Source organism: Asterias rubens, chromosome 5 (assembly GCF_902459465.1).
Source record: "Asterias rubens chromosome 5, eAstRub1.3, whole genome shotgun sequence".
In the NCBI taxonomy this organism is placed as follows: Eukaryota; Metazoa; Echinodermata; class Asteroidea; order Forcipulatida; family Asteriidae; genus Asterias; species Asterias rubens.
In genome coordinates, this window is record NC_047066.1 from 12,207,285 (window position 1) to 12,222,703 (window position 15,419).

At 38.1% G+C, this 15,419-nt stretch overlaps 1 protein-coding gene across 1 annotated transcript; it reads left to right on the forward strand.

Annotated features, from left to right (window-relative positions):
* The first annotated feature begins 846 nt into the window (after positions 1 to 846).
* Positions 847 to 14,416, forward strand: LOC117290178 (E3 ubiquitin-protein ligase TRIM71-like). Its single transcript, XM_033771436.1, has 3 exons — positions 847 to 982; positions 2,476 to 2,543; positions 12,650 to 14,416. Exons 2-3 carry the CDS (start codon positions 2,505 to 2,507, stop codon positions 14,414 to 14,416), a joined length of 1,806 nt encoding a protein of 601 aa, XP_033627327.1. The 5' UTR covers positions 847 to 982; positions 2,476 to 2,504.
* The last annotated feature ends 1,003 nt before the right edge of the window (positions 14,417 to 15,419 follow it).

The following is a 15,419-nucleotide window of genomic DNA, read 5'->3' on the forward strand; positions in this document are numbered from 1 at the left end:
GTTTGTTATTTTATGCATATGTTGAGATACACCAAGTGGGAAGACTGGTCTTTGACAATTACCAAAAGAGTCCATTGTCTTTAAAATGCACTAGATTCATTCTCTGGTGATTCATGAAAAGGATTAATAAACAAGAAACATATTGCTTACCAAGTTGGGGCCATTGGATTCCAATAAAAAGGGTGGACAACTTCCTGATGTAGATGTATCTAGCTTTAACATGTTGCTTTTGTAATCACATGTGCAGTAAAGATGGCTGCACTTTGTTTATGATCTGTAACAAACAATGCAGTATTTGTTGCACACACGATGCAATGGCATGCGTACAGAGTAAACTATGATAAAAGGAGTTGAATAAAAAGGAGTTGCTGTAACTGCAGCAATTGAAATTTCTCATGAAAAGCTAGCTATGACTGATATGTGTTTCAGTGCTGATTGTGACAAATCCAAAGGAATATTGGTGCTTTTGCGGTAATCACCTCTTTTAAAAATGGAGATGATACGCACTATACACACTGGTTACGGTTTGTGATTAAACTTATCCCGAATACGGTGTAATCTACAATTATTTCTGATAAAACCGTGGATCAACATTTTGTTTTCATAAAAACGACTCAAAAAATTTAATTGGTGGTGAGGGCTTTATTGCTTAAGACTTTCATGACGGCGTTATGCCGTGCCTACCTCACCAGAGTTGTACAATAATACCATGTGCAATATGACTGATGTACATGTACATACCGCACTTGACTGTGACATCATTGGATCTATAAATAGAAGGGGAATTTTTTTTTCAGGGCGTGATGAGCAATATGCCACGGTGTGTGCATTGTGTGTACCGTGCACAATGCGTCATACAGACAGCACAGACCAATCAAGTATAGTAGTGATGAGTGTGTAAGGTTGTGGACACAACACCATAAGTCACAGCTTATTTATTGGGTGAACTAATGAAGAAGGACCTCAAACAACCGTATCTATCGTAAGTTCATGTTCTTAGTATAAATAATGTCTATATATAGGGACAAAATATGTTTGTATGTTCATAAGGATGTCTGTGCCGTTGCATTGCATGGTTGCATGGAGTCCAAACTGCAACCTAGTGGGCTCATGTAGGAAGTAAACGGTTTCACGTGATTGTTGACAAAAAAAGGTCACTGACTGGGCTGCATGAATGAAAAATAGTTTTTCTGATGATGACTAAAGTTGAACGCTCCTTTCACACTTTACCTGATGAATGTCATGTGAAGATTTATTTGCTTTTTCAAATTTGACTTACTGACAAAATATTGATGTATGTACATTAGGACGTCAGTGCCGTGGCGCTTTATGCAACGGAGGGGTCCAACCTAGGCTCATGTACTGTATGGATTAAATGGTTTCACGTGATGAACTAACACAGACAACAGTTGTAGCTTTTCTGTTCAACTTGAGTCTTCATTCAGAACAAACCTCTTTTATATTATTTTTTTTTCTAAAGACGACTAAAGTTGAACGCTCCTTTCGCACTACCTGGATTCCATGTGAAGATTTATTTGACCTTTACAAATTTGAATTACTGACCCTTGCAAACTCCCAGGTAAGCACATCAAGGGAAATAGTTACCCTTGCTGATCTGTAGAGTACCATTAAGCAAGATAGCCAGTGGGATTACATCAAAAACCATCAAGGTAATAAAGGGAACAAGGGGTGGTGGTTGGGTAATATGTTCCCAGGGATTTCCAGGGGGTTAACGGGAGACTTTCAGGACGCTTGATGGCAGCATGCTCAGAAATACGTAAACAATGGAAATTTACCTGGTAAGTCTGCTGCCACCTAGCGCCTCAAAGTCTCCCATTACCAGGGCTTGGTAGTTTGAAAAAGGCTCAACAATGTTGAGATATATATATATTTTTTCTTTTCACTTTTTTATCCTGGGTTGTTAATGTACTAAACATTCAAATTTAACAAACTGCTTGGCAAAGCTGTATTACCTACCAGCACCTGCTAACTGCAGTGACACTGTAAGTGTAACAGTGAAAACTTGGGCCTGCACTTTTCAAATGATATGACATTTGTGATTGCCTAGTTGTAGCAGTCAAAGATCTTAGCAGTCAAAATTGTCTTGGTGCACTCGGTGTACTTGCAGCATTTGAGTTTACCAATATAATTACACACATACACATTCAGCATAACTACTTGGTTCAAAAAAGGCCAGTCAATGAATCAGGGCAAAACTCGAAAATATCATGCAGGGCAGCAATTAAGAAATATAGTACGGAAAACATTAGGCCCACATGTACCAGAAGAGGGCGCTAAATTTTGGAGCCTCAAGCCAGCAAACTAAGGTATAGTTGGTGAGAACATGAACATTGCATAATTTACATAGTAAATTGGTAATAAGTCAATTGAAACCATGAATATATGAAATCTAAACAAAATAAAAAATTAGTAGATAACTGACAAAAGAATAAATGTAACTTTTTGTACCAACAGGGAAAGATCGTAACCAGCTAAAATCAAAGATGGCTGCCAGTATCACAGTCCATTCAGTGCTTGATAAGATCAGTAAGGATCATCTAGAATGTCCAATATGCACCAATCGCTTCATCAATCCAACAATGCTAGACTGTCTACACAGCTTCTGCTTCACATGCCTCAAGGAGCTTCACCAACAAGATCCTAACAACTCCATCCTACTGTGTCCTCTGTGCAGAAAGAAAACAACACTAGAAGACAACAAGGTTGACAGTCTACCTAAGGACTTTAAACTCAATGCCCTGGTGGATGAGTTTACTGTTCAGGAGCAACTCATGGAGGGTCATGGGTCAGAGGTCAAATGTCAAGCCTGTAAAGAGACTATCATACGGCTGTTTCCAGATGTATTGACTGTGACAAATTTATTTGTCAAGAATGTCAACAATCACATCAGCATTTTCCCATTTTGGAATCACATCAAATATATACATTTGCTCAACTGCAGTCACGTGTAGTAACCTACCGCAGTAAAATCAGGGAGTACATTCCAAAGTGTGGCAAGCACAGTGATCAGACTCTGAACATCTACTGCAACACATGCCAGAAGTTAGAATGCACAACTTGTACCATTCTTGATCATGCAAACCAAAGACATGACTTCACTGGCATACCTGAGGCTTTAGACAAATGCAAACAGGAAGTCGCAGAGATGGTTGCAATAGCTGAGAAATGCAAAGCAGATAATAAAACTGCCATGGAACAAGCTAGTGAGTCTCGCAAGAAACTGGAATCTTCATATGCTGAAACCAATCTGAAAATCTCCCAGAAGGCTGCCAAGGAGAGAGCAAGGATCACCGAAGAGGAAAAGCAGCTGAAGCAAGAGGCAGAGAGTGTTTACAAAGACAGACTCCGGACATTTCAAACTGCAGAGGCAACCAACACAAAAGAAGTGACCCAAGGTAGAGCACAAGCTGGATGAAGTGAATCAGTTCATGACCCAAGCAAGCTCTCATGAGATTCTGGATTTCAAGCTGAAACTTATAAACAATCTTGATGAACTAACTAAGATACAAGGCGAGATCGTGTCTGACAGGCTTTCCTTTCTTGAGTTTGAAGAAGGTGAAAGGTCAGTGGGAAGACTGGTGCTGGAAGATGAGCAACAAGCTAAAGCAGAGGCTCAGGCCAAGGAACATGAAACAATCCATACAAAACAGGAGTGGAAACTGAAGGAAAGTTTCAGTAAATTTCCCTGCATGGAATTATTAGTAAGCGTCAAGGTTGTTGCAGCTTTCTCCGACAATGAAATAGTAGTATTAGATACACAACACAAAGCATTGTTTGCATTAAGACCCCAATTAGCAGCAAACAAATCACAGTCTACTCACTACTCACAAAGATTAAAAGTCAAAGGTCTTACTAACCCAACAGCACTCACTGTGAACAATAATGATCACTTATATGTGATTGACAAACTAGAAGTCAAGGTCTTTAACAGAAAAAATGAGCCCCTAAATCAGTTCCAACTAAGTGTAAAAGACTTCTCCCCATCATGCCTTGCAGTGGATGAAAACAATCTCATAGCAGTGGGTTATTCAGGAGAGCCAATGATCTCACTCTACAACCCTGAAGGATCACTCATCAGAACATTCTCTACTCCAGTAAATGTAAACTACTTGACTTTATACAAGGAGAGGATTATCTACAGCAGTACACTTGGTAAACATTTACATTCGGTTGACTATAAGGGTACAAAAGTTTTCTCAGTAGATACTGATTCTGAATCACCCTTTGGTGTCTGCTGTGATAGCAACGGTAGCATATTTGTTGGTAAATGGAATCAGAGAAAACTAAACAATAGCATATCTCAGTACGGTCCTGATGGCAAGTACAATGGATGTGTCATTGAAGATTGCGGTCATACATGGGACATGACATTCACACCATCTGGCAATCATGTAGTAGCATCAGCAACATCAGTAAACATCTTCCAAGTTGTTTCTGAGTAAGGACAGTACCTCACTTAACAAACCTGTAAATATTTGAGCTCAATAGGTCGTCGAAGTTTTTAGATAATAAAGAAAGAAACAAAAACACCCGTGTCGCACCATGGTCACACGAAGTGTGTGCTTTCAGATGCTTCATTTCGAGACCGTAAATTCTAAATCTGAGGTATCGAAATCAAATTCGTGGAAAATTACTTCTTTCTCGAAAACTACGTCACTTCAGAGGGAGCTGTTTCTTACAATGTTTTATACTATAAGCCTCTCCCCATAACTCGTAATCAAGAAAAGTTTTATGATAATAGTTATTTTGAGTAATTACCAATAGTGTCCAGTGCCTTTAAGGATAATTAGTCACATTTTCATCAATAACATTAACAAACAGTGTGAATGAGTAAAGTCATGTTGACATCATTTTGAGACACTGTTGTACTGGGCTGCAATTTTGTCACCGATACACTGTTTTCAAAAAAGAACTAAGGAGAATTATGTTAATATTAACCAACCAAGACAAAACAAAGTCACATATAAAGGGAAAGTTTACCTCTAGTTTTTTAACCGTGTGGTACCGTTTTTAAAATATTGCAAACAATCTGCCAGCAAGGTTTCTCAGATTTAAAGTCACCTGGAAGTGGTATTTTTTCAAAATAAAGCTTTTGTCACTAATATATGTGTTTTTATGAGTGGAATGTGAATAAACAGTTAACTAAGGTTTTAAAAAATCAGTTCTTATGTTATTTACAAATTTAAGAGAAGACCCCGACCCGAGAGGGCGCTGTTCGTGACGTCAATCGATGCAGACTTCGCCTGTAATGCGTAGAGTAAACACAATTGCAAAGTACATGTACGGACCAAGTCGTGAGTTTGTTTAGTTTCAAAAACTTGGACTTACATGTACTTTGCACGTGTGTTTACTATACGCATTACAGGCAAAGTCTGCCTCGATTGACGTCACAAAAGGGGTAGGCGGAGTCAGCCCCCCAAACACCTTTATATATTTTTTAAACATATAAATCGTGACAAACAATTACTAAAAAAATTGTTTTATTGTTCGTAAGCATATACTCTTATGTTTGAAAGGAAAAAAAAAATTTCCAGGCGACTTTAAATGTTTGGGGGAAATTCCATAACCAAATCACTTTAAAGTGGAAAGAGTCTCAAAGTGTGTTTTACTTCTAAAAGATGCTGTTCTAGCCCAGTATTGTCATTAATGTTAAGAGTGATTACCAAATGTATCCCTTCCCTTTTATATACAGTAAAGGAACAGGGGGGGGGGGGTATATTTGCATCAACTGAACATTCAGTCTTCCTGCTTATCATTTTGCAAACAGTCTTATTAATGACTCTCGTTTAAAATCCCCCCCCCCCCCGACCAGAGAGAGTGTCCATGGGTGCAATACTCTCAATGCCAAACAATATTCAACTCTTTCACTGAGAACATCCCGTTTTAAAAACAGGCAGTCGCTTGTTTTATTAACATTTTAAATAAATAATGTTTTGTTTTTGTTTGTAGTTGTTGTTTTAATATTTGATCTTAAGTTATATTTTAATATATTTATATGTAGAGTCACATGCAATGTGACCCTTGGGCCACGATTTGTGGTTTAAACAAAATAAAAATTAATCAATCTGTTATATGTACATTATGTGTATATTGTAAAAGGTATCATTGGAAGTTAACTCTTTGGACACATTGTATTTTATTTGTCAACAAATCTGGATCATTATTTACCTGATCCTGAGTAAAACCTCAAAGGGGCATCAGCAACCTGAAATGTCAAAAGCCAATGGCGAAGGAGGTAAGATGGCATTGTGTACATTATAAGTTGGTACATTACGAACTGGTTGTAATCCATTCAATTCAATTCAAATCAATTCAGTAACATTTATTTCAATGCTGTAATTCATTACAAAAAAGCACCTCTTGTTGAAACTACCCAAGTAACACAGTTGTATGATCTAAATTACTGTTGAATTGAAGTGAAAAAGGAGTGGTAGAATGTCAAAAGGTTGCATGTGTTAAGTGACATGAGTCTCACTATAACTAACCCAAATGTAAAAAGTAAGAGGCCGAGATATGATGTTGTTCCGCAGAGAACTTTCTTGCGAGATACAAATTTCTCGCAGAATCGGATTAAGATAAAAACCTACAGTAGAAATACACTCATAACCCCAAAACTACCTTGCATCATGGTTGCATGGACACAACATTTAATCAGTGGACCATACTTCAAATATGAAGAGTTGTTGCATCCAACTATGCACTCTGCCTCTTCACACTTTGCAGACTTTGTTTAGAATTTAATTTCCTAAATACAAAGATGCCGAAGAAAAAAAAGAAGAAAAACTTAAAAATAAAAAAAAAACATTTGAAAGCATTTATCTGTATGCACGTATTGATGTTCAGATGGACAGAGCTTTTTAATTGAAACTTCGTTTTTTTGTAACATTTAACTCTAAAAGAGATTAGATTTAAACAAAATTATATAAATTCACTGATTGATCCAGGGCGCAGAAAAATAAAATAAAAATAAATTAACTTATTGATTGATAAAACCATTGAATAACGGTAGATAAATTCGACAGATCTTGGTAATGAATACTCTTTAAGGTATTACAAAAAAAGGCGATTATGTATTTTATATATAAAAAAAAAAAAAATTGCTGGTGAGTTTTGATTTTCCGGCCAGTCTGGATCCATGATCTCACTCGAGGATTTGTTATTTATCTGTAATTATATTTTAAATGGCTTGATGTGGATAATAATGTCAATTGATTTCTTAATTGTGCAGTAGTATCATCAATAGAAAGTACCATTTCGCTTTTTGGAAGTTCCAACTTCAAATCACATAACCAAAGATTGCATATTTTCAAAGATTACCATTTAGTAATTTTAAAACCGGGTGATTCAATCTCAGTCAATGAGTATTCCAGGAAATTTCTTTGAGGGTCTCGGGGATAAACACCTAATTTAGAATCAAAGAGCAACACAACAATCTTGCTCCATTTTATATGTGATCAAAATTTAAAATTAGTTTCCTGGAAGACACTGATTTTAGAATTTAAGCAGGGTTGGAACTATCAATGGTGTTTGTGAACAAAATGTGAACAGCGTCAGTAAAATAGCGGTGTACAAAAAACCATGACTCTCAGATCATACCTAATTATTCCTACTTTGAGTCCAAATTATTTTACAACTTGTAACTTGTAAACTGATCGAAGTACTGGCTGCATTGATGAAATAAATATGTTAATACATGTCAGGTATATTTTGGTTTCCATCAAAAAACCGTGGATTATTTCTTGATTGTTAATTTAACTTGTAAATGTTGTATATGAACGGTATAGAACCATCGCGCTTAAAGGAACACATTGCCTTAACAAAAATGTATACCCGTTTGCTATGCATATGGTTGGAAAGATGTTTTAAAAGTAGAATATAATTATCAACACAAATATGCCTCGAAATTGCGTGGTTTTCCTTTTACCTCGTCGACTAACACGGTCGGCCATTTATGACCCCCATAAATTGCCGACCGTGTTAGTTCGCAAAGCAAAAGGAAAACCACGCAATTTCGAGGCAAATTTGTATGGATCATTCTATTCTACCTTTAAAACATCTTTCCAACCCAAAGCTTTTTGTTACAAAATGTTTGTTATACTGCCAACTCGTCCGATCCAAGGCAAAGGCTCCCTTTAATGTTCTCTTGTTCACTCTCAATACACAGCCTTTGCCAAACTCCACAATAAACGATGTACATTTGTTACTGAGGAAACAAAATACAGAAACATCTTTTCCTGCCCTTCATTAGTTGGCGCCATGGCAAACGCCAAAAGCAGGCTAAACTTTGAGAAATTATTTACAGCTCGAGTGTTTTGGCCCGCCCGACAGACATGAATAATTATCAATTAAAACAGGCAACAAGTCCTGTAACTTTTCACAAAAGCATTGTCTCACCAAAGAGGCCGTTCATAAAAAGACGACCCCTAAAAGCTCATTAGTTTAAAAATCAACCTGTCGCGTGTGCAATACTAAAATGGGACAAATGCAAGCAGAATTGATGTTTTAGAAGAAGGCTATTGTTGCTGGTTTGCTTATATTATTTAAAAGACTGTATAAGACCATCATCTTATTTCAAACCTACCAAGTTCGTCTCAGCTAATATGGATGTTTATATATTTGCGTCAACAGTGTCTTGAGAAATGAAAACGAACAATCCACTCCCCTGGTCGAATCCAAAGTGACAATTAGGTCCATGTTATTTGAATGACGAGTCTGGGATGGACAATATAACCGCTGATCCAAAACAACGTTTTAAAAACCAGTCACCGCGACGTACCCCCCCCCCAAGCCCCACCCCTTTAATAACCTAACGACGGGTTTTGGCTACACGTACTAAAGTCCACTGGGAATGCTGGTCAACTCGTACGGAATATTAGAATACATCAGCGCATCTCTGCCACATTTTTCTCAGTTGTCTTAATATAAGCGAATAAAATAATATTTCTTGTAACTGTAGCAAACACACTATTCAAAATTAAAGTTGATTGATCAACAAAGTTTTGGGTGGGAATTCTTCACACAAAATGCACTGAAAATATATCAATCATAATCAATAACTTACAGTCAATCCATTGGCTGTTCTGCCGATTACCTTATGTGCAGATATTTTGTTGACAATTTTCACTCTGCTATGTATGGCTCAAGATTTGAACTGACCATAGAGTGCCCACACAACTCTATCTTCAGCGTTGCTGGCACATCACGAATACAAGGTGGATTAGAGCAGAGTGGCTTGGCAGTACGACATTACTGCTGCTCTTGATGGATCCAACATCACCCTTATAACAATTACACGTCTGTGCGGCACCTTAATGTAGCCCGAGACATTTAGGTACCGCACACACGTCAGAATGTTTTTTCTGGCTATCTACTTTGCATAATCACTTTGCATAAATTTGATTTCCCTGGACCAGGGTGACATAACCTAAAACATCTATACCTGAAACACCATTGATAAATGAACAAGGGGATAACTAAACCACTCTACACCCTAGTAAGCCCAACATTAATGTCAACAAAGATAATATTAAAAATAACCTGAGACTTAGACCAGTTTATAAATACAGCAAACTCTATCGGCAAAATTCAGCAATTTTGTGACAGGTTGAAAGTTTCTGTTCTTTGTGGGATATGTGCGGTGGATTCGGGTATAAAGCCCGTGTGGGAAACGCTCACTACCCTTAAAGGCACTGGATTCTATTGATAAGTACTCACAATTACAAATTGATACATAACAACTCACTCTACTGATTCTGAAACTTAGTCCAGTGCCCCAAATCGCTTTACAACGGGATCACTTAAAGGAAGGCAGTGACACTATTGGTAATTACTCAAAATAATTATTAGCATAAAACCTTACTTGGTAACGAGTAATGGGGAGAGGTTGATAGTATACAAATATTGACTGCTTCGAGTGCTATGGTTAAAACTATGACTCCCGAGGTGATCCCCGGAGCTGTCTATTTTATAGAACGCTACGGGGATCACCGAGGGAGTCATAGTTTTAACCATTGCACGAGTAAAAGCAGTCAATATTTGTTTTATAACACCCCAAACATTTCTAAATACTGTACTAATTTACATACCTGAATGCTACAATCCACGGACGACGCGAATACAGATTGCAAAAACTTTTACTGTGCTGCATCATAGTGTCGTGCAATCCGAAATGGTTACAGACTATTAATTTATCATCCTCGTACACGCAACGGACGTCTGGGTACTGCACGCCGTGTGCTAGTCTTCGGACTAGCGCACGGCAAACCGACGCACTATCACACGGCCGTCGTCTAGCAAAACTAAGACAATGAGCAGGCAGAATACTTCAAGGGGTGTTATAATATACAACATTGTGAAAAACGGCTCCCTCTGAAGTGACGTAGTTTTCGAGAAAGAAGTAATTTTCCACGAATTTGATTTCGAGACCTCAGATAGTTTGAGGTCTTGAAATCAACCATCTAAAATAAAATCACACAACTTCGTGTGACAAGGGGTGTTTTCTTTCATTATTATCTCGCAACTTCGACGACCAATTCAGCTCAAATTTCACCAGGTTTGTTATTTTATGCATATGTTGAGATACACCAAGTGAAAAGACTGGTCTTTGACAATTACCAAGTGTCCAGTGACGTTAACGTATATTATTATGAATTGAATTGCCTAAACCAACAAGTTGTGGTGCAATAACTAGACAACAACACTTGTAAACTCTATTCATTGTGACTATAGTATACAGATAATTATAGTGTAGACCAGCCAAATCCCATTGAGATGGTTTGTACCCACGTTGCCCTTTTGATAGTGCGTATGATTTTGTTTGTGATACATCTGGAGCTGAGACCACTCCATTTATCCCATATTTACATGCAGCAATGTATTATGATGCATTTAAAGACACTGGACACTATTGGTAATTGTCAAAGACTAGTCTTCACACTTGCTGTATCTGAACATCGCTTAAAATAACAAACCTGTGAAAGTTTGAGCTCAATTGGTCTTTGAAGTAAAAGAAAAAAACACTCATGTCACACGAAGTTATGTGCTTTAACAAGGATGATTTCAAGACCTCAAATTCTAAATCTGAGGTCTCGAAATCAATTTCGTGGAAAATTACTTCTTTCTTGAAAACTACGTCACTTCAGAGGGAGACGTTTCTCACAATGTTTTATACTATCAACCTCTCCCCCTTACTCGTTACCAAGTAAGGTTTTGTGCTTATAATTATTTTGAGTAATTACCGATAGTGTCCAGTGCCTTTAATGAGAGTTGGTTCACATCTATAATCAGCTTGAAATCAGCCTCAAAGTACAAGTGTATAGAAAAGTTCGGGAGACGCAACCACTTAATGTGCAGATACAGAACACACAATGTACAGCACACTTGATTTGACTGTGACGTCATTGGATCTATAATTAGGACGGGGGATTTTTGTTTTTCAAGGATAGGTGAACAATGTACCAATGTTTCAAGTGCAGAAGGTATCAGTGTGTGCACGCATCATTGTGAACACACATACTCACACACCCAGTACATATCCGTGCACAGAGTAGTTGTGGATGTTAAAACACCAGAAGTCACAACTTGTTGGGTAAACTGACGACGAGAGACTTCGAACGACATCAATATCGCATACAATAGTAAGTACATGTTTTATAGTCCCTGAAATGTAAGGGTGTGTGGCAAATTGTTATTTCTGTGATTGTTGTCAAATAGTGAACCGCAAGGGAATGTGACGTGGTAACATTTGAACCAATGTCGATGTTGGTGGTCATTCCATTTTGTCAATATGATCAGTGTTCTTGTGTGCCAGTCAGAAGCCAATGCCAGACATGCCAACTAGTACGTTTTTCCCGTATTTCGTACGGGTTTTTGTAAAAAAATACGGGTGTACGGGTTTTGCAAAAAAAATACGGTTTGAGCATCGCCACCGCAAAAATACAATTTTATCCCAGTTGGCCGTCGTGCCCTTTTTTTAACTCAAGTTCAATATTTTTTTATTGACACAAATAAGTTTTCGGCCGACTACTTACGGCCGATAATGATTATCCAGTGAACTCTATTTTTTCACGGGGGTATTCCTTATTCAACTTTCACCACACATCGAGCGAGCGCAACGGAGATTCCCTCGCATCCATCATTGCATGCTAAGCAAATTTTTGTGCTTAGCAGCTCTATGAAATTGGGCCCAGTCTTCTCACTTGGTGTATCTCAACATATGCATAAAATCACAAACCTGTACAAATTTGAGCTCAATTTAGTTGTCACACGAAGTTGTGTGATTTTACAAGGTTGATTTCCAGACCTCAAATTCTAAATCTGAGGTCTCGAAATCAAACTTGTGGAAAATTACTCGCTGCCCCTTTATTCCCTTATTATGTACCAGAAGAGGGCAGCAAGTTTTGAAGCCCGTGATAAAATCGTATTTGAAATGACGTGCACAACTGGTCATTTAGGACCTACGTCCTTAATGAGTAATAACGTGGTCCAGCAGACTGAACACATGAATGATGCAACTCTGACTCAATAATACGAGTACAGATACATGTACTTAAAAAACAAATGTTTTTGTGCCAACAGGGAAAGCTAAGAGATGGCTGCCAGTAGCACAGTCCATTCAGTGCTTGATAAGATCAGTAAGGATCATCTAGAATGTCCAATATGCACCAATCGCTTCATCAATCCAACAATGCTAGACTGTCTACACAGCTTCTGCTGCACATGCCTCAAGGTGCTTCACCAAAAAGATCCTAACAGCTCCATCCTACTGTGTCCTCTGTGCAGAAAGAAAACAACACTAGAAGACAACAAGGTTGACAGTCTACCTAAGGACTTTAAACTCAATGCCCTGGTGGATGAGTTTACTGTTCAGGAGCAACTCATGGAGGGTCATGGGTCACAGATCAAATGTCAAGTCTGTAAAAGAGATCATACAGCTATTTCAAGATGTTTTGACTGTGACAAATTTATTTGTCAAGAATGTCAACAAGTACATGAATATTTTGTGACATTGGAATCACATAAAATCTACTCACTTGCTCAACTGCAATCAGGTGTAGTAACCTACCGCAGTAAAATCAGGAAATACATTCCAAAGTGTGGCAAGCACAGTGATCAGACTCCGAACATCTACTGCAACACATGCCAGAAGTTAGAATGCACAACTTGTACCATTCTTGATCATGCAAACCAAACACCAGACTTCACCGGAATACCTGAGGCTTTAGACAAATGCAAACAGGAAGTTGCAGAGCTGGTTGCAAAAGCTGAGAAATGCAAGGCTGATATTGAAACTGCCATGGAACAAGCTAGTAAGTCTCGCAAGAAACTGGAATCTTCATATGCTGAAACCAATATGAAAATCTCCCAGAAGGCTGCCAAGGAGAGAGCAAGGATCACTGAAGAGGAACAGCAGCTGAAGCATGAGGCAAAGAGTGTTTACAAAGACAGAGTCCAGACATTTGAAACTGCAGAGGCAACCAACACAAAAGAAGTGACCCAGGTAGAGCACAAGCTGGATGAAGTGAATCAGTTCATGACCCAAGCAAGCTCTCATGAGATTATGGATTTCAAGCTGAAACTTATAAACAATCTTGATGAACTAACTAAGATACAAGGCGAGATCGTGTCTGACAGGCTTTCCTTTCTTGAGTTCGAAGAAGGTGAAAGGTCAGTGGGAAGACTGGTGCTGGAAGATGAGCAACAAGCTAATACAAAACAGAAGTGGAAACTGCATGAAGGTTTCAGCAAATTTGGCCTCACAAACTTAAAAAATGCAAGGTCTGTTGCAGCTTTCTCCAACAATGAAATAGTAGTATTAGATACACGACACAAAGCGCTGTTTGTATTAAAACCTCAATTAGCAGCAAACAAATCACAGTCTACTCACTGCCCACAAAGATTAGAAGTCAAAGGTCTTACTAACCCAACAGCACTCACTGTAAACAATAATGATCACCTGTATGTGATTGATAATCTAGATGTCAAGGTCTTTAACAGGAAATATATGCCCCATCATCAGTTCAAACTGAGAAACTCTTTCGCATCTTGCCTTGCAGTGGATGAAAACAATCTCATGGCAGTGGGTCATTCTGAAGGGCGGAAGATCTCACTCTACAACCCTGATGGATCACTCAGCAGAACATTCTCTACTCCAGTAAATGTAGACTATTTGACTTTATACAAGGAGCGCATTATCTACAGCAGTAAATATGATAATCATTTACACTCGGTTGATTATCAGGGTGGAAAGGTGTTCCGAATAGATATTGATCAGTCTGAATATTCCTATGGTGTGTGCTGTGATAGAAACGGTAGCATATTTGTTGTTCAAAGGCCTAGGAGCTGGTTTTGGTACGGTAGAATATGTCAGTACAGTCCTGACGGCAAGTACATTTGATGTGTCATTGATGGGGAGTGTGGTTATGCCCGGGACATCACGTTCACGCGATCTGGATTTCTTGTAGTGGCAGCAGAAACATCAGTAAACATCTTCCAAGTTGATTCTGAGTAAGGACAGTACCTCACTTAAAGGAGCACGTTGCCTTGGATCGGTCGAGTTGGTCTTTGAAAAGCGTTTGTAAGAAAATTGTAACCGTTTGCTACAACATGCATATGGTTAGAAAGATGATTTAAAAGTAGAACACAATGATCCACACAAATTTGCCTAGAAATTGCGTGGTTTTCCTTTTACTTTGCGTACTAACACGGTCGGCCATTTATGGGAGTCAAAAATTTGACTCCCATAAATGGCCGACCGTGTTTTAGTCGACGAGGTTTAAAGGAAAACCGTGCAATTTCGAGGCATGTTTGTGTGGATCATTGTATTCTACTTTTACAACATCTTTCTAATCATATGCATTTTATAACAAACGGTTACAAACGCTTTTCAAAGACCAACTCGACCGATCCAAGGCAACGTGTTCCTTTAATATGCTAAAGTGAACAATACAAACAAAACAATGAACATACCATACAATGCACATGACACTAGTTCATTTCATTGCAACGTTGGTGACCATGTGCTGGATCCTCCTTTTAAGGAGACTTTGTCACATTTTCATCAATTTATACCATAGTGAATGGGTCAAGTTATGTTGACATCATTTTGAGACAATATTTGTTGTGCTAGGCTGCAATTTGATACAGATACACTGTTTTCAAAACAAAACAAAGGAGAAGTATGTAAATGTTCATCAAACAAGACAAAACAAAGTCACAATTAAAGGGAAAGTATACCTTCGGTTTTTTTAACCGTATTGATTGTTTTAGATAAAAATAAAACCAAACTGTGAAAATTGATTTTCAAAAGGTGGTACCGTTTTTAATTTATTGCAAACAATCTGCCAGTAAGGTTTCACAGATTTAAATGTTTGGGGAAAAATTATAAGATTTTTCCATAT